The 19,784-nt window shown below is 42.9% G+C and overlaps 1 protein-coding gene across 1 annotated transcript in view; it reads left to right on the top strand.

Annotated features, from left to right (window-relative positions):
- FAM178B (family with sequence similarity 178 member B) overlaps nucleotides 1–19,784 on the top strand; it is a 219,152-nt gene that overhangs the window by 18,705 nt on the left and 180,663 nt on the right. Inside the window, exon 3 of the mRNA XM_067470607.1 lies at nucleotides 9,024–9,156. Coding sequence (XP_067326708.1) covers nucleotides 9,024–9,156 — 133 coding nt within the window. The remainder of the gene's footprint in view (nucleotides 1–9,023; nucleotides 9,157–19,784) is intronic.

Below are 19,784 nucleotides of genomic sequence, written 5' to 3'. Positions count from 1 at the left end.
ACTTCCTTTACCTTAGTCCAATCCACAGTGTCATCCCCTTTTCCCCCACTCTGTGACCCATCATCCCCAGAGAAACCCTCAAATGATTCCTCTTCTGTAGGTGCTGTAAGTATATCCCGGATCCTCTTCCTTTGTTGCTCCTCATCCGATTCCTGCTCCCGAGTAACCCTCTTTGTTCCCCTATTCCCATCCATTGTATCTCCCTCCTCTCCTTCACTCATTGACCCTTCATCTCCAGAGAACCCCTCAAATGAATCCTCATCTGTAGATGCCATAAGTATATCCCGGATCATTTTCCTCTGTTGTTCCTCATCAGACTCCTGCTCATGAGTAACCCTTTTCCCTCTGGCACCCATACTACTGCTTGCAACGTTACTTACAGGCTCTACTACAACACCATGACACATGCATTACAGTAGTTCAAAAGGAATCATAGACTCATAGAATTGGAAGAAACCACTAGGGCCATCTACTCCATGCAAAAAGACACAATCCAAGCCTTCCCAACAGATGGCAATCCAGCCTTTGCATAAAAACTTGCAGAGAAGGAGACTCTATCAGACTCCCAGGTAACATATTCCACTATTGAACAGCTCTTCCTGTCAAGACTTTCTCCTAATATTTAGGTAAAGTATCTTTTCCTGCCATTTGAATCCATGGCTCCATTGTGTCCTAGTCTCCGGAGCAGCAGAAAACAGCAGAAAACATCATTTCAAATGTTTAAACATGTCTATCATGCCCCCTTCTCTTTTTTGAGCTAAACATCTCCAACTACCTTAACTGTTCCTCATAGGAATTCATAGTTTCCAGGCCTTTGGCAGTTTTGGTCATCCTTCTCTGGACACTTTCCACCAATATCATTCTTGAATACTTTTGTCAAGAACTGGAGATCCAGAATAGAAGGGGACTTTGAAGAGCTACAAAACCAAGAACAAGCCACGAGAGTCAAGACAAAGATCCACCCAGAGGATCCACCAAGGGAACCACTGACTGCATAGGGAATGTTGCCACTTGCCAGCTTGATTAGCATTGAATTGACTTGCAGCTTCAAAGCCTGGCTGGTTGCTGCCTGGGGGAATCCTTTGTTGGAAGGTGTTACCTGTCCCTAGTTGTTTCCTGTCTGGAATTCCCCTGTTTTCTAATTGTTGCTCTTTATTTACTAATTTTAGAGTGTTTTAATACTGGTAGCCAGGTTTTGTTCATTTCCATGGTTTCCTCCTTTCTGTTGAAATTGTCCACATGCTTGTGGATTTCAGTGGCTTCTCTGTGAAGTCTGACATGGTGGTTGTTAGCGTGGTCCAGCATTTCTGTGTTCTCAAATAATATGCTGTGTCCAGGTTGGTTTCTCAGGTGCTCTGCTATGGCTGACTTCTCTGGTTTAGTGAGTTTGCAGAGCCTTTCACGTTCCTTGATTTATGTCTGGGCAATGCTGCTGCGTGTGGTGGTCCCTATGAAGACTTGTCCACAGCTGCACAGTATGCAGTAGACTCCTGCAGAGGTGAGAGGATCCCTCTTGTCCTTTGCTGAACGGAGCATTTGTTGGGTCTGGACATAGTTTGTAGGTTGTGTTTCTTCATTTACCAATTACTGTTTTGGACTAAAAGTTCCAAGTGGCCATTATAAGAAGGAGACTGAAACAGCTGTAGTCCAAAAAACATCAATCTTTTCAACTTCTGAAGAAAGGATTTAGGAGGATTTGTGCGAGTCGCAACCTGTCCCTCTTGCTTCTTCAGACAGAGGTTTTTCTGGTTTCTTTTGTTGAAAAGATAGAAAGTTCTTAGCTACAGAAAGAGGCATGTTGATTTGTGGTTATCCAAAGAACTTTCTCACCTTTCGTGGCTGACTGTGCCCTAGTCCCTCAATGCTTTAAACTTCAGATTTCAGAAATGTATGTATGTTTTTGCTGCAAAGGGCAAAATAATGAAATGGATGGGCTGAACTGGAAACTTTAATGGTAGTGCTGCAGCTTTGCTTCATTTCATCAAGTGCATAAATAACCTCTCAGAGGCGGCCCTAGGTAATTTTCAACGGTAAGCAAACAGTATTTTGCCCCCCCCCCCAATCAATCACTGATATATATTTTCTGTTAATTGTGGGAGTTCTGTGTGCCCTCATTTCCATCTTTGGTGGAGTTCAGAATGCTCTTTGATTGTAGATGAACTATACATCCCAGAAACTACAACTCGCATATGTCAAGGTCTATTTTCCCCCAAGAGCAGTGAACTATAAATCCCAGCAACTACAAATCCCAAATGACAAAATCAATCCTCCCCTGAACCCCACCAATATCCAAATGTGGGCGTATTGAGTATTCATGCCAAATGAATGAAAATACATCCTGCATATTGGATATTTACATCCACTCCATCTTGCTGAGGTTGAAGATGATTTTCTTTTTGTGAGAAGACGGAGTCAAAGAAGGCATTAAGCAGTTCTGCCTTTTCCCTATTTCCTGTCAGCATTGCCCCATCTCCTCGAAGAGGCCCTATCACCTCCTTGTTCTTCTTTTTTCTACTGACATAAGAAAAGAAGCCCCTTTTATTGTTTTTCATGTCCCTGGCAAGCCTGAGCTCATTTTGTGCTTTAGCCTTGCTATTTGTTGGCTATTTGTTTGAATTCTTCTTTGGTAATTTCTCCCTTTTTCCACTTCTTGTGCATGTCTCTTTTGAGTCTTAGCACAGTTATAAGTTCTTTGGACATCCATTCTGGCTTCTTTGCACTTGTCTTATTTTTTCTCTTTGTTGGCACTGTTTGCAATTGCACCTTGAGTATTTCACTCTTGAAAAACTCCCATCCATCCGTAACTCCCTTGTTTTTTTAGTATCTGTGTCCATGGAATGCTGCTCAGTGTTTCCTTCATTTTTCGGAAATCAGTTCTCCTAAAGTCCAAAATACAGGTTTGACTTATCTTAGTTCCAGCCTTCCTTTGTACCTCAAATTGCAGGAGCACATGGTCACTTGCCCCTAAGGATCCGACCACTTCAACCGCATCGATCAGGTCATCCGCATTTGTTAGGATGAGATCAAGAGTAGCCGACCCCCTTGTTGCCTCTTCTACCTTCTGGACCATGAAATTGTTTGCAAGGCAAGTGAGGAATTTGTTGGACTTTGTACTCTTGGCCCAGTTTGTTTTCCAGCAAATATCAGGATAGTTGAAATCTCCCATGACTACTACATATCTTCTTTGTGCCTGTTTGGTCAACTGTTGGCAGAAGACTTCATCAAGTTCTTCCTCCTGGCTTGGAGGTCTGTAGTAGACACCTACAACGACACCTTTTTGAGTCCCAGTTCCCTTGATTCCAACCAGGCATCGTCCCCCATTCTGTATCTTTGCAGATAGATTTTTTTCAAGTTCTTAGTCCTGCTCAATAACCTTCATATTTATCAGCAAAGATTACAGGTTCCAAGTCCAGGGAAAGACACTGATTTACTAGGAGAGCAGAAATCTGCTTTGAAAAATAACAATCAATAGTGTCACTGTGTTGGCATAACACATCTTCATTTTTAAAAGAATGCAATATCAGCTGGTGAATGCTCTGCCAAAGCAGTCATTTATTTTCAAATGTCACTCAGGCTGGTTGGTTCAATTCTCCATGTCCTCCTGAAATACTGTGTCCGAGAATACCCTTGTATTTCAGGATGAGTAGAAGAGGGTACCTGGGAGAGGCGAGTGGCTGTCATTGGGTTATTGGCAGGCCTACTTGGTTGAGGTTAACCCAGGCATAGGTAAACTTTGGCCCTCAGGTGTTTTGGACTCATCTCCCACAATTCCTAACAGCCTCAGGCCCCTTCCTTTCCCCCCTCAGCCACTTCAGAAATAGGGGGCCACCAGTGAGAAGGCCCTCTCTCTCGTCCCCACCAACCGCACTTGAGTCGCTAGTGGGACCAAGAGGAGGGCCTCCCCAGAAGATCTTAGAGCTTGTGCTGGTTCAGAGAAGGAGATGTGGTTGTGGAGATAAGCAGGGCCCGAACCGTTTAGGGTTTTATAGGTAATGACCTGCACCTTGAATTTGGCTCGGCAACTTATCGGCAGCCAATGAAGCTGTTTTAATAGGGGTGTTGTATGCTCCCTATAGTTTGCTCCAGTAAGGAGGCTGGCTGCTGTCCGTTGTACTAGTTCAAACTTCCGGGCCGTCTTCAAGGGCAGCCACCAGGTAGAGCGCATTGCAATAGTCCAGTTTGGCTGTAACCAAAGCGTGGACCACCCTGGCCAAGTCAGACTTCATGAGGTATGGTCGCAGCTGGTGCACCTAGAGCTTTGGAGAGCTTCTGTTCAACCATCCCAAAGCTTCCTGCTTGGGCAGTGATGGCATGATCATCAGCATAGATGAAACTCTCTGTCCATCTGGCAGTGGCTGATAATTTGTGTAAATATTAAACATTAATGAAGCAAGCACGCTCCCCTGAGGCAGACCGTTCTTCTGTTTTCGCCATCTGTTTCTTTTGCCCTGGAACTCAGGACAAAACCATGGCCATTAAACTGGGCCCACGGTGCTAAGAGGGAGGGCGGATATAGGAAGGGCAGATATAGGGAGGGCGGATGTAGGGAGGACGGAGGGAGGTGTATGTGGCAGCTTTCTGATTGGCTGCCACTTTAACAGGCCACTGTGGCCAGCACGGCTGACGGACCTGGACCAAACTTGGCACACATAACCCCCATGACACCCTTAACGTCCTGGTGAGGTTTATTTTTTTTGGGGGGGGGGGAGGACGGACAATGGATGATGGTATTTGTAGTACTTTCAAACATTCAATTCCTACAGACCATTGTGGCCCCCAACAAACATTGATAAAGACGAAATTTGGCGCACCGAGCCCCCATGCCCCACTCTACATCCTACTGCAGTTTGGAGGTCGGACCATGGATGATGGGACTTGGAGTACCTCCACTCACTTCCCGAGACTGCTGTGACCCTCATCCAATGACTGATCAAGACCAAACTTGGCATACAGAGCCCCCATGACCTATTCTACATCCTGGTGCAGTTTGGAGGAGGGCTGACCATGGATGATGGGACTTGCAGTACCTTCATTCACATTCTGAGACCACAGTGACATCCAATTACCAATAAAGACCAAACTTGGCACAGAGATCCCCCATGGCCAACTCAACATTCTGGTGTGGTTTGGGGGAGAACAGACTTTGGATGATGGGCTTTGCAGTACCTTCACTCACTTTCTGAGACCACTGCGACCCTCATCCAATGACTGATAAAGACCAATCTTGGCACACAGAGACCCCATAACCCACTCTACATCCTATTGTGGATTGGAGGATTGACCACGGATGATGACACTTGCATATGGGAGCTATATTTCACCCGTACGCACTAAACCCAGCTTGGAGGAGAGACAAACAATGCCTTTCTCAAATAACCCGGGCAGCGCTGGGTCCCCAAGCTAGTTTTAGAATAAAACTTGAGCTTCAGCTTTAAAGGAACTGTCCCGGAAGCTAAAGATACTATCCCTAAAATAGAGGTTGTAATTATATCTAACTCATTTAAAATTAAGTGCCAAACCTGGAGTGGATTTGCTACCCCACTGACATGGTGTGCATCAGGCTTTGCTGCTCTTAAGCATCGTTGACACCATCTGTTTTACACACATATATAATCTGAGCATGTTCAGAAGCTGTTTGTGTATTCTACACTTGGTCTGGTATAATATTCTGCATGACAGCCACGCATTCATGTTTGTTCTGGGCAAATCCAAGGACCCCGTTTTTCCTCCAGAGAGGCTAAAGACCTTGAATGCCAGAATCCTCAGTCGCTTTGACAAATGGCCATTTGCAAAACTCTTTTGAGGAAAGCCGCAGTAGCTGAGTAGAGTAAACGTGATGCAAGTCCGTGCGGCAGATCTGGTTGCAAAGCAGTGCCCTGGGCAGTGTTTCTTGTGATGTCTAGGAATAAATTGCAGAGACATTTGACCTCTTCTGCCTTGTCACTCGAAACTGCTTGTCAGGGTGCTTATTCACAAGCTGATTTAGGATGCTTCAAGATGAGGCATTGATTGCCAAATTGCCCAGTCCTGTTCACATAATTTTAAAGAGGTATGGGTCTGGATACCGCTATCTTTTATTCATCACACTCTGGTGTTTCCAAATAACTTCTGGATTTTTTTTCATTGCTACCATACACACATACAATTGATAAGTAGGCATCAAACACGGAAGAGCTGAACTGTGTGTTTAAATGGGAAGTTCCAGGAACTCTTTATCTGGAGGCATACCTATGGTCAGGTAGTCTTACCACTTCATTATATTTGTTAAATTGCACTGAGTCACACACTTCAGATGTATTCATCACATTAGATTGAGTTCAAGTGTAGGATAGAGCATTCTTTCTGTATTTTAAGTGTGGAGGTCAGCATTCTTTTCCAACGTTTCAGGAGGAGGCGGAGAAGTGGATTTTTGGAAATGATCCCCATTGTGCAGGTACAGCTGTACCAGGAGCTCCAATTTTCTTTGCTTTGCATTGAATGTTTGTTATAGTCCTAAGTTTCAGGGACTCTGCAGATAGGTGGCTTCTTTTGGCTGCAATCATAGGGCAAGCCACCTGTCAATTATAGTTAGGTTCCTGGTCCCGCCCCCTTTGAGTTTTGGAGGGAATAGGAGCCTTTTTGGTTCAGTCCACACAGAGAAGCTTTCCATGCAGGACATAATACCAAGTGCTCCTGTAGAAAGCTTCGTCTTCTATAGCTTGGCTGGGGAGAAAGGTCCCATAGCTTGGCCGAGGATTATACAGCCTTACAGCTCCTTCACTGAAAGACTTCAGCCAGCCATCACGGAAACCTGAATTCTTTTCCCCTGGAAGTCTACAAAGCTCTGCTTGGTAAGGGTCTCTCACAGAAGCCAGAAACAGTTGGTACCGGGTGTAGGGGCTCCACGCCAACAGAGGCAAAAAAAGACTGCCCAGATTAGAAGTTAAGGATTTCCCCAATAGTTAGTATACAGTTATGAAGATAGTGCCTGTTCCCTGTGGACAAGATTGAGAGAGCCAATAGACTGTTAAGAAAGCTTTAAAGTACCTGTTTGTTTTCATCAATAATAAAGAACTTTGTTGAACCTTTAAACAATCTAAAAACTCTGTTTTAAGGAAATCCAAGGGCCTTTAATCTGAGGCAGCCCCGGCGTCCTGTTGGGCACACGGAATTTATGTCCTGTCTACAGTCTTATGCACAGGCCCAGCGTGCGACAGCACACCCATGTAGATGGGCAAAATGGCTAATTCTGTAATGTGGTGGCATTTGTTGCTCTCAGGTTTAAAATGAAACAGTTCCCCAATTTGTGGGTGGGGAAATTGTGGGAGGAGCCAAAGGTACCTGTGTTAGAGAAAATTCCACCATTCCCTTTTGCTCGCCGAGTTTTTGCTTTGCCAGAACAATTTCTTTTTTTAATAGCCTTTCTGGGTCCTTCATTTTTTCTCCCCCTCCCCCTCCCACCTTTCTTTTCCTCCCCACCCCTCCTTCCTTCTTTTCCTTCCTTCCCCTCCCCACCCTTCACTTCCCTTCCCCTCCTTCTTTCTTTTCCTTTCCTTCCCTTCCTTGCCCTCCCACCACCTCCCTTCTTTCCCTTCCCTTCCCCACCTTCCTTTTTCTTCTTCTCTTCTCTTCCATCATCATCATCATCATCATCATCATCATCATCATCATCATCGTATGTCTCCATGCTGTGCAATCCTGGCAGTTATAGTTTCCCAAGGTCCGTACCTTCTCTGGGTGCATTTGTGGAATTAATGCTCTTGGGCTGCACTTTAAATACCATAGCTCCACTATGCAGTCCTGTAAGTTATAGTTTCCCAAGGTCCATACCTTTCCCTGGGTGCATTTACCCTGCAGAATGAATGCATTTGGACCTTACTTTAAATGCCATGTCTCCATGAGATGGTCTTGGGAATTGCAACTTCCCAAGGTCCATGAACCTTCTCTGGGTGCATCTACATTGTGAAATGAAGGCAGCTGGACATTACTTTAAATACCATAGCTCCATAATATAATAATAATAATAATAATAATAATAATAATAATAATACTTTATTTCTACCCCGCCACCATCTCCCCAATGGGAACTCGGGGTGGCTTACATGAGGCCAAGCCCAAACACAGATTACAGCAGAATTAAACCGAAAACGCAAACCGAAAACGCAGACAATAAACAATAACATCATAATTACATAAAACATGTGAAAGCATAATGATATAAAATTACAATAAACACATCACAGTGACAAGGGCGGGCTACATGTAATGTCACCAAAGGCGCAGCGGAAGAGCCAGGTTTTAAGGTTCTTTTTAAAGGTTTCTAGCGTAGGGGCTTTCCTAATCTCTCCAGGTAATGAGTTCCACAGAGGAAAAAGCTCTCTCCCTTGTATTTACAAGGCGAGCTTGAGAAACTGGCAGGGGCGAAAGAAGGGCCTCCCCAGAAGATCGGAGGGCCTGAGTTCGTTCACGGAGAGAGATATGGTCACGGAGGTAGGGGGTCCCTAACTGTTAGGGCTTTATAGGGGATAACCTGCACCTTGAATTGGGACTGGAAAATAAATGGCAGCCAGTGGAGCTCTTTAAACAAGGGAGTAGACCGCTCTCTGTAACCAGCCTCAATTATTCGTCTATGCAATCCTGGGAGTTATAGTTTCCCAAGGTCCACACCCTTCTCTGTTTCCATAAAGAACACGGGGGGGGGGGATGTTGGGCGGTGCCTAGTGATTATAGTGTGATGGCAAAGCTACTGAAAGTATGCTGAGTACAACTGAGTAACACAGATACATTTTAAAGTGTGATGAAGGTAGAGAAATCATCAGTTTCATTTCAAAACAGAGTATGACTGAGCTCTATGATAAACTTACTCCACCAAACACTTCCCTGCTACAGTGTGATGAAGTCTTTAGTACTCTCATCTACTTCAAATGCTCTGGATCAGCAAGATTTCCCAGTACTCTTTTATCACTAGAGAATAGATAAGCCTCCTGTGGCCTATTGGTCTCAACTCCCCCCCCCCCCCCCACTTTTTTTCCTTTCATCCACAGATAGAGGCGACATAGACCTTTGGTGCCCAAAGCTGAAAGACATCGCCCAAGCCTTCTACAGTTTAGGAGCCTGTGCTTCCACCTTGGATCCTGCTGGGCTTTTTCAGCCAGAGTTTGCACCTAAAGACTCAGAGTGAGTGTCATTTTTTTCATCTTTATACAGCATACCTGTATTTAATCATCTTCGGGGTTGCTGTGAGTTTTCCGGGTTGTATGGCCATGTTCCAGCCCGGAAAACTCACAGCAACCCAGTGATTTGGGCCATGAAACCCTTTGAAGACACATTAATCCTCTCCTGTGTTCGAAAAGTAGAAATGCCTGTTGATTTGCAATAGGCCTGGAAAACACTGCAGATAAAATGAGTGCTCTCAAAGTTTCCATTTCAACCTTCTGAACTTCTCTAAATAGCCACATCCCCTTTTTATATCATTTTGCCCATTTCCCAGATATTATTTTGGTTGTGTTCAAACTTTAGAACTGTCTTTCTCAACCTTCCTAATGCCGCAACTCCTTAATATAGTTCCTCTTGTTGTGTTGACCCCCAACCATAACATTATTTTCATTGCTACGTCATAACTGTCATTTTGCTACTGTTATATATCTGATATGCAGAATGTGTTTTCATTCACTGGACCAAATATGGCATAAATATCCTATACACTGAAATTTGAATCCTGGTGAGGTTGCGGGAGATTGATTTTGTCATTTGGGAGTTATATTTGCTGGGATTTATACTTCATCAATCAAAGAGCATTCTGAACTTCACCAACAATGCTTACAATATATATTTTCATACAATATATTATATTATTAGCATAGTACAATATCAGTATTATATATTACTATATTGCACTATACCATTATATTGTAATATTATTAGTAATATTACATGTAATGTAAATATATAATTATAATATTGTATTTTTATTGCTAGTATTATATTGCATTACATTGTAATATTATAAATGTTACATGTATATGTTGTTGTTCATTCGTTCAGTCGTCTCCGACTCTTCGTGACCTCATGGACCAGCCCACGCCAGAGCTCCCTGTCGGCCGTCACCACCCCCAGCTCCTTCAAGGTCAGTCCAGTCACTTCAAGGATGCCATCCATCCATCTTGCCCTTGGTCGGCCCCTCTTCCTTTTGCCTTCCACTTTCCCCAGCATAATTGTCTTCTCTAGGCTTTGCTGTCTCCTCATGATATGGCCAAAGTACTTCAACTTTGTCTCTAGTATCCTTCCCTCCAATGAGCAGTCAGGCTTTATTTCCTGGAGGATGGACTGGTTGGATCTTCTCGCAGTTCAAGGCACTCTCAGAACTTTCCTCCAGCACCACAGTTCAAAAGCATCGATTACATGTATATACAATATACTATATTATATTATTAGTAAAGACAAGATGGAAATGTCTTCTGTTCCCCTCTGTCTTCGCTCTGATGGCACAATCATCAGCATAGATGAAGCTCTCTGTCCGTTTTTGCAGTGGCTGGTCATTTGTGCAAATGTTCAACATGGATAGAGCAAGCACACTTCCCTGAGAAAGGCCATTCTTCTGTCTTCACCATCTACTTCTCTGTCCCTGGAACTCAACAAAAAAGCTCCTGTTTTGTAGCAGATTTCCATTCCATCTTAATGCTTAAGTGGCTGAGGGGGAAAAGGAAGGGGCCTGAGGCTGCTAAGAATTGTGGGAGTTGAAGTCCAAAATTCATGGAGAGCCCAAATTTTTCCATCCCTGGTCTACACTGACACGACTTTTAACTGCCTTGGCTCAGTGCTATGTAATCATGGGAGATGTAGTTTGGCATGGCACCAGCACTCTCTGGTAAAGGAAATAAAGTCCTTGAAAAAATACCACCCCTGTGATTCGCTAGCATTGATCCATGGCAGTTAAAGTGGGTCGAATTGCATGGATTCTACAGATTCACCCTTCTTCTCCCCTCTTCCCTTCTCCTCTCATGATTTAATGCAAGGTAGAAATGTTTTAAAATCATGTGCACGCAGCCAGGGCATCCACATTTAAATTCATGATATTGGCTGTGAACTGAATACATTATGCAGATGGCCCGCATTATGCAAAGATGATTTGATTAGCTGATTGTGATCACTTAAGATCAAGCAGAAGTAGTAACAGTTTATGTGAGGATGTGCTACCCGCATGAGGTGAGGTGCTCTCAGGCCTAATTAAAACTGGAGAGCAATAACTGAATTTGAAGAGAAGATGTGACTGGGCTGGGGTGGCAGGGCCAAGAGTCACCAGGAGGCATAAAGCAAACATCTCACCCTTTGAGACAGACACCGGGGACAACCTCACTTCATAGACAGTTCAGGTTAAGGGACTATCCCTCTGTGCTGAGAGGCTAAGGATTATGCCCGTATTGGAAAACATTTCTTTTTTGGATTATAGTTTCTATAATCCCATGACCAGCAACATTCATGTTGCCGAACTCTGTGTTCTGGTGACATCATATCAAATCGTTCTTTTGTCACCATTTCTTTTCACATGCTTTTGATCTTCTAATAAAAAGTCACCAAATCAGTGGTTCTCAACTTTTCTTTTATAAAAAATAATTCTTATTAAGGGTTTCTAGGGTGTACATCGAGAGAGTGTCAATCATCGACATATCTTTAGTTAAAATGTAGTGCTGGGGGGGTATGGTAGGGAATTGGGGGAAGGGGGAGGGGAGGGGTGTGGGGGGGGATAGAGGGGGTGTGCGGGGAGGATGGAGATTGGGGAGAAGGAGAGTTAGTTGACTAGTTTGTTGATTATAACATGAGCACGTGTTAGTGCAGGTATTGGTGCTGTTTTTCTTCACAAGCTTCTCCCCTTTCTATATTTATTTGATATTGAAATAATTTTTGACTGGGGACCAGTCAGTTTTGCTTTTCGCCGTTGTTTGTATGTTTTTCAGGTGTTCCGTTATAGAGTCCATATTCATTATATCTAACAATTTAAGTGTCCATTCTTCATTCGTTGGTGTCTCTTTGTTCTTCCATTTTTTGGCCACCACTATCCTTGCTGCTGTCATCATGTGGAAGAGGAGTTTGTCCTTATTCTTCTCTATTTCGAAGTCAAAGATACCCAAGAGGTAGTATTCCGCCTTCATTTCCTTCCTTACATTCAGAATTTTGTTTGTTATGTCATGGATCTCTGTCCAAAATCTTTTGATTTTGTTGCATGTCCACCAGCAGTGGAAAAAAGTGCCCTTTTTTCTGACATTTCCAACATAGCTCCGATACATTTTTATAATATTTTGCTAGTTTACTGGGCGTAATGTACCACCGGTACATCATTTTAAGCCAGTTCTCCCTCAGATCGTATGAGTTTGTCCACTTTAACTTTGTGTTCCAAATCTTTTCCCAATCTCTTGTTCTTATCGTGTGTCCTATATTTCTTGTCCATTTCGCAAGGCATTTTTTGTTTTGGCATTTCTCGGTCTTCCATTCCAATAAGATCTTGTATATTTTAGTAATCCCCTTTCTTTCTGAACACATAATCTTGTCCCATTGTTTTTCTCCTGGCTCAAAGCCCACTTTTTTATCTTTGTTGAAGGCTTCTATCAATTGTCTATGTTGGAACCATGTGATCTCTCCGTAGGTGGTTCTCAACTTTTCTAACACCGTGACCCCTAAATATGCTTCCTTGTGTTGTGGTGACCCCCAACCATAAAATTATTTTCGTTGCTCCTTTATAACTGTAATTTTGCTACTGTTACGAATCGTAATGTAAATATGTGATATGCAGGATGTGTTTTCATTGTTACAAATTCAACATCATTAAAGCATTGTGATTAATCAGAAAAAAATATGTTTGGGGGAGAATGATGTTTGGGGGAGAACAGATGATGGGATTTGCAGTACCTTCAACCGACTCAGCTCTGACTTCCACAGACCACTGAGACGTCCACACAGCACTCCCATGTCAAATAAAAAATACTGGAGGGGTTTGGGAGGAATTGACAGTGTATTTTTTTTTGTCGTGTCAGGAGTGACTTGAGAAACTGCAAGTCGCTTCTGGTGTGAGAGAATTGGCCGTCTGCAAGGATGTTGCCCCGGGGACGCCTGGATGATTTGATGTTTTTACCATCCTTGTGAGAGGCTTCCCTCATGTCCCCGCATGAGGAGCTGGAGCTGATAGAGGGAGCTCATCCGCCTCTCCCCGGATTCGAACCTGCGACCTGTTGGTCTGCAGTCCTGCCGGCACAGGGGTTTAACCCACTGCGCCACTGGGGGCTCCAGAATTGACAGTGATTTAGCAGCATTGAATGTTGCCATAATTTGTAAGCCACTCTGAGTGATCATGGGACCCTTTGCTAGAAAATTCACCAATCCTACTCCGTGCTAGTCCCAAAATACTGTGAGCATGACTTTACCTGCTGAGAGTTGGGCACGTGCCTTCTTTGGAGGCGGTGAGTCATGATGATTCCATTGCATCGACTGGACTTAAGTCTCAGGATCAGAGTGATGGCCTCGGCTTTCCCCCTGTGTGATCAGTCTGTTGAAAGAGTCGTCCTGGTTTCCATGGCACATCATTGTCAATAGAGCCTGAGAGCATTGGACTGGTTCCTGCTTCTGGAAAGGTGTGAGTAGCCGAGAGACCTAGTGAGACGAATGCCTTATGCAGATGAAGGTGTTCTTGGGTGATTTTTTTTCCACAGATCCCACACTCATCTTGACATTTTGGGCTCAGTGGAGAATTGTTGTGTAGCCATTTTCCAAAATGGCAACCTTCATTTGCTGGATAGTGTGTTCATCAATAGCAGAGTGGGGCACCCTGGAATTGGAGCTGTTTGCACCAAAGTCCGACCACATTGGAATTGACACTGCTAGTTTTTGACTCCATCATATGAATGGGATGTTGTAACTCAGCTTGACTCTGAGTCTGAAGCTGAGCTGTTTGGGCCTTCTGAGCCTGATTTTGGGTCTTCTGAGCCTGACTTCCTGCAGGATGACAAGGAGGCTGATGGTTTACAGATTCCTGTACATGTTTCAGACAGGGCTGATAGTCTGGCTGCTGAAGGAGAAACAGCAAGTCATTTCCACGGGGAAAGGAATCTTCCCTTAGCTAGAGAGACTGATAGCGAGAGTGAAATCCCAAACGACCAGGTGGAGGAGCCGTCCCAGCTGGACCCAGATAAGGGGTTGCATAGCCTTGAAGATAATGAATTAAGGAGCAGACAAGATCATTTGCGATTAAGGCTTCGGAGAAGCACTCGCTTGGCCAGCAAGCGAGAAGCCAAAGGTGCCAAAGGTGAATGCAATGCTTTCATGTTCACAAAGGGTATTTAGTTTTGTAGCTGACAGGCAGTTTTTGTCAGTCCAACATTGCTCTTCCCATGTTAACTTCTGGAGATTTTCCTTGGCTTTTAGCAGCACGCTTCTGGCTTCCTGAGTCTGGGATTTGGGCCTTGTTTTCAACTGTTTGGACTTTTGTTTGACCATTGCTAAAGGATTATGCTTCATGTTTTTGCCTTTGGATCTTGGGAACTTTGCCTTTACATTTAAGTCTCTGTTTTGCCTATGGAACTATTGCATTTCTATTTCTTTGTTTTGATTTTGCTTTTCTCAATGAACTACAAAAACCTACAGCCTTGGTGTGGTGGTGTCTGGAGCAAGGTGAAAACTACCCTGAGTTGCAACATGGGAATCCTCACCTTAAACATCTTTTATCTCACTGAACGTCTCCTTTGGTGTGCGGCCTTTCAAGGAAAGGAACTTGAGGACTGCTCTGTCTTCCACTGGGTCCATTCTCAAACCTCACACCACTTCAGCACCTGTGAAATCAAGATAGTTATCAGTTCTGAGTTGCAAAATGACATATAACCTATAGAGACATACATATGCAGTTTCAGTGTCCTGTGGTAAATAGAATTGGTTCAGGGGAAATCTTTAATGAACGCCCCTCGTATTTTGCTGCTTCTAAGATTTTGTGAAACTGCGCTATGGATGCCAGGCAACCCTGAGAGAGAGGGTCTCTCCCTGGAAAACATGGAAGGGCTGCACCCTCTCCTATAAAACCTGCTGTTTTGCAGCCATGAATTCTTGGAAGCTGCTCACTTGTGTAGAATCAACCAGCTATCAGGTTCAACCTCTGAGCCTCTCTGTTGGCTGGAGCAGAAAATGACTTTTTGCCACCCTTCACTTGAGAAACCTTGGGGTGTTTCCATGCTGCAGAAGGATGGTCCTTTGACACGATCGTGGCTCTATCCAGTGGAACCCAAAGACACATTCCTTTGTGAGGCATAGGTTGTGTATTCCTCATCCAAAATGCTTGGGATTGGATGTGTTTTGAATTTCAGATATTTTTTTTTGGGAAGGGGGATTTGCACATACATTTTCAAGTAATGGCCCCCTGGTGGCCGAGCTGCTTAACTTTCTGATCAAAACGTTGGTGGTTTGAATCCGGGGAGCGGGGGGAGCTCCCACTGTTAGCCCCAGCTTCTGCCAACCTAGAGATTCGAAAACATGTAAATATGAGTAGATAAATAAGTATTGCTTCAACGGAAAGGTAATGACGCTCCATGCAGTAATGCTGGCCACATGAACTTGGAGGTGTCTACGAATAACACCGGTTCTTCAACTTAGAAATTGAGATGAGCACACAACCCCCCCCAAGAGTCGAACATGAGTATACTTGATGTCAAAGGGAAACCTTTACCTTCCAAGTAATTTGGAACGTTGTTCCAAACAGAGTAGCCGTTCCCAGCTCTGACCACATTCTACCAGAAATGGTGTGGTTTCAAGGCCCGAAATACCAGTCCTGTCCCATCCAAGCCCTTTGCACAACCTCTTCACTCTGGCACTTGCGGCTGGTGTTATGAACCTGGTTATCTTTTCCTTCCAGCCGTCTCTTGTAATTTCCTTGCTTCTTTGCTTCCTAGCCTGTTTAATTAGCGCCTGATGTTGGTGAACAGAAATTCGTGTGCATGTCTGTGTATGCTTGGCAGGATAATGGCTTTTGTTTTCTCTTCTTCTGCTAGACATTTGGAGTTGGAAGAGGTGAGTTACATCAACAGTGATTCTCTCTCTCTCCCTCTCTCCCTCTCTCCCTCTCATGAGGGATCTATGGCTCCACATTTGGGATTTACAGTCTACTCTGGTTCAAACAATGTTTAGGAACTGGCAGCTCATGAGAACAAAGGATTGAATGGAGGCAAATGCCAGGAAAGGGCTCTTACCCTGCAGCTTTGCTCATCCTGCTTCAGTCCTGGGATTCTCTAGCTGCCTGTTGCTTAGAGTTTTGGCCACCAACTTCAAGCATCACACAGCCCTGAACCCTAGGGATGTTTGCTTACTGTTTACTAAAGTTGTGCTAGAAATTCAAGCAAGGCAGGGATGCCCATTGTCGCCCTTAATATTTATACTCACTATAGAGATATTACTAAACAAGATAGGAGAGGGGAAAAAATTAGTGGGTGCAAAGATACAAGGACAAGAATATAAACTTCAAGCATATGCAGACAATGTAATATGTATAATTGAAGAACCAAAAAATAAATTAGAAGATTGGATGAACACAATTAAAGAATTTGGTAAAGTATTGGGATTTAAAATAAATGTGGAAAAAACAAAAGGAATAACAAAAAATATTGGGGAAAAAGAACAGGAGGAAATACATTTATTTATTTATTTACAGCCTTTATATTCCACCCTTCTCACCCCACAGAGGACTCAGGGCGGATTACAGTGTACACATATATGGCAAACATTCAATGCCAATTTTTGACATACAAACATATACAGACATACACAGAGGCTATTTAACTTTTTCTGGCTGCCAGGGGAGCTGTCGCTTTCATTGTCCATCTGCGACGCTGATGAAGCACTTCCGCATTCCCCGCATGCTTCCCCGCTGGAATGCTTTGCTGGAGTCTTTTTTATGGCCTCATAAATCAGTTAATTTAGCCTCCCCACACTTTAAGGTGGTACCTAATTTTCCTACTTGACAGATGCAACTGTCTTTCGGGTTGCAAAGGTGGACAACAGGCTACACACAATTGGTTGGAAACCCACTCCAACCCGGGCTGGCTTCGAACTCATGACCTTTCGGTCAGAGTGATCTTAATGCAGCTGACACTCAGCCAGCTGCGCCACAATCCCAGTGCATAAAGGAAAATGGAACATACACGTGGTCTCAAAACTGAAATATTTAGGGATAATATTGACTTCCAAAAATTTACAACTTCTACAAAAAAACTACATAGAAAAATAAAGAGAAATTTAAAAAGAATTGGAAGGATGGAAAAATATAAATTTATCTTTATTGGGTCGAATTGCGACAGTGAAAATGATGGTATTACCAAAATTGATGTTCTTATTTCAACATTTACCAATTATAAGGAATTCAAAGATCTTAAGGGACTGGAATAAAGATATTAAAATTTATTTGGAAAAATAAAAAAACTAAGAATCCATTATGATAATATGATAGAAAGAAAAGAGAAAGGCGGACTTGCTATGCCAGATTTATGACTATATTTTGAGGCAAATGCATTGTTATGGTCCAAAGACTGGGTAAAATTGGAGAAAAAGAAGCTATTAACCTTAGAAGGGACAGAATTAAGGGAGAGCTGGCACACATATGTATGGTATAAAGGGGGAAAAAATTGGAAATCATTTTATAAGATCATCAATTTTGAAAATTTGGGAGAAATATAAAAAGAAATTATATAACAAAACTCCTATGTGAGTGTCACCCCTGGAAGCCGGTCAAAGACGTTGTATGGGATGGCATGATTGTCCAAAGTACAAGGATTTATTGAAAAAAAGAAAGTGGAGAAATGGTTTTAAAACTACAACATGAATTAAATACGATACATCAAAAAGTTTCATGGTTAGAATATTGGCAAATCAAAGAAAAATACAAAAAAGACAAGGAGATCGGATTCACTCAAGGGATAAACTTTTGGAACAGTATAATAGAATCAGAGAAAAATTTAACAACGAAGGTATATAAAAAAACTATTAGAATTGGAATTAGAATCAGGAAAAGGAAATAATTATATGAAAAGATGGAACGAAAATATTAGAAGAAATATCAAGCGAGAAGAATGGGAAGAAATATGGAAAGAAAAAATTAATATATAGTTATGCAACTGATTTAAAGGAGAATTGGGTAAAGATAGCACACCAATGGTATATGACTCTGAAGAAGTTAGGAAAGAGATACAATAATACGAGTACAAATTGCTGAAAATGTAAAGAAAAAGAAGGCTCATATTTCCACATATGGTGGACCTGTGATAGTGCCAAGAAATATTGAAAAGAGGTTCAGAGAGAATTGCAAGAAATATTGAAGATAAACATCCCATGGAAAGCAGAACTATTTTTATTAGGAATTCACAACCAGAAATAGAGAAAAACACGGAGAAACTTTTATTTTTAATGACAACGGCAGCAAGGATCTGCTATGCAAGAAGATGGAAACAAAAAGAAACACCAGATGAAGATGAATGACTAACAAAAATATTAGAGATCAAAAATATGGACAGGCTTACCTTTCTTATATTAATAAACAAAGGAATAAACATGAAAGAAACAAATTGGGAAAAAGTCACTGAATACTTCAGACAAAGAAATAAAAAGATTTTGATTCAGTAAAAAAGAACTTGACAAATGCAACAAAGAAGAAGCTAAGCTGAGAGGAGAAGAAGAAGACAGGAACAAGAGGATAGAGAAGAGAAAAAGGAAAGAAAGAAAAGAAAGCTCGACTTTTAGAAGACACCAGGAAGTCAAAACAACATTTTATTCTCTCTTCATATCTTTTTATTTTATTTTATTCTTCTTTTTCTGCTTCTCTTTTCTCTGTGTCTTTTTTTCTTATTTTTATTTCTATTATCACTCTTTCTATTTTCGATCTTTTTTGCTTTATTCTATTACTAGCTGTACCCGCCACGCATTGCTGTGGCCAACCTTCCTTCCCTCTTTCCTTCCTTTCCTCTTTTTCTTTCCCTATCTCTCATCTTTCTTCCATCTCTACCTGTTTCTTTCCTCCCTTTCTTTGTTCTTTGGTTCCTTCCTTCCCTCCTTCCCTATCTTTCGTTCCTTCTCTCCTTCCTTCCCTCTCTTTTTCTTTTCACTTTTTAATTTCCTTCTCTCCTACCTTGTGTCTCTATCTTTCTTCCTTTCCTTCTTTCCCTCCCTCCTTCTCTCCTTCCTTCCTTCCCTCTTTCCCTCCTTCTCTCTTTACTTCTTGACTATCGCTTCCATTTAATATTGTATTTATACAGTATATTACATAGAAAGAAGGAAAGGAAGAAGGAAGGAAGGAGGGACAGGAAGGAAGGAAGGAAAAAGGAAGGGAGGGAGGGAAAGAAGGGAAGGAAGGAAAAGAAAGAAAGAGGGACAGGAAGGGAGGGAGGAAGGAAGGAGAAGGAAAGAAGGAGGAAAGGGAGGGAGCGACAGGAAGGAAGGGAAGGAGGGAAAGAAGGAAAGGAAGGAGAAGGAAAGAAAAAGAAAGAAAGGAAAGGGGGGAAAGAAGGGAAGGGAGGGAGAGAGAGAAGGAAGGTCCTTCATTCAAGCACCGTGGACCTTCCTCGCCTCCTCCTCCTCCCCTTCCTCCTCCTCCTCCTCCTCCTCCTCCTCCTCCTCCCCTTCTTCCTTGCGTGGAGAACTCGTTTGCTGCTGGCACCTTCCAACAGGGAAAGGAGGAGGAGACTCCTCTCCTGACATAGGAGGGGAAGAGAAGGGACTGCACGCGGCAAGCCTCCACCTCCACTCCACTCGCTTGTGTGTGTGTGTGTGTGTGTGTGTGTGTGTGGCTG

This window comes from Anolis sagrei, chromosome 7 (assembly GCF_037176765.1).
Source record: "Anolis sagrei isolate rAnoSag1 chromosome 7, rAnoSag1.mat, whole genome shotgun sequence".
Taxonomy (NCBI): domain Eukaryota; kingdom Metazoa; phylum Chordata; class Lepidosauria; order Squamata; family Dactyloidae; genus Anolis; species Anolis sagrei.
The sequence above is the reverse complement of the archived record's forward strand: the minus strand, read 5'-3'. Positions and strand labels throughout refer to the sequence as shown.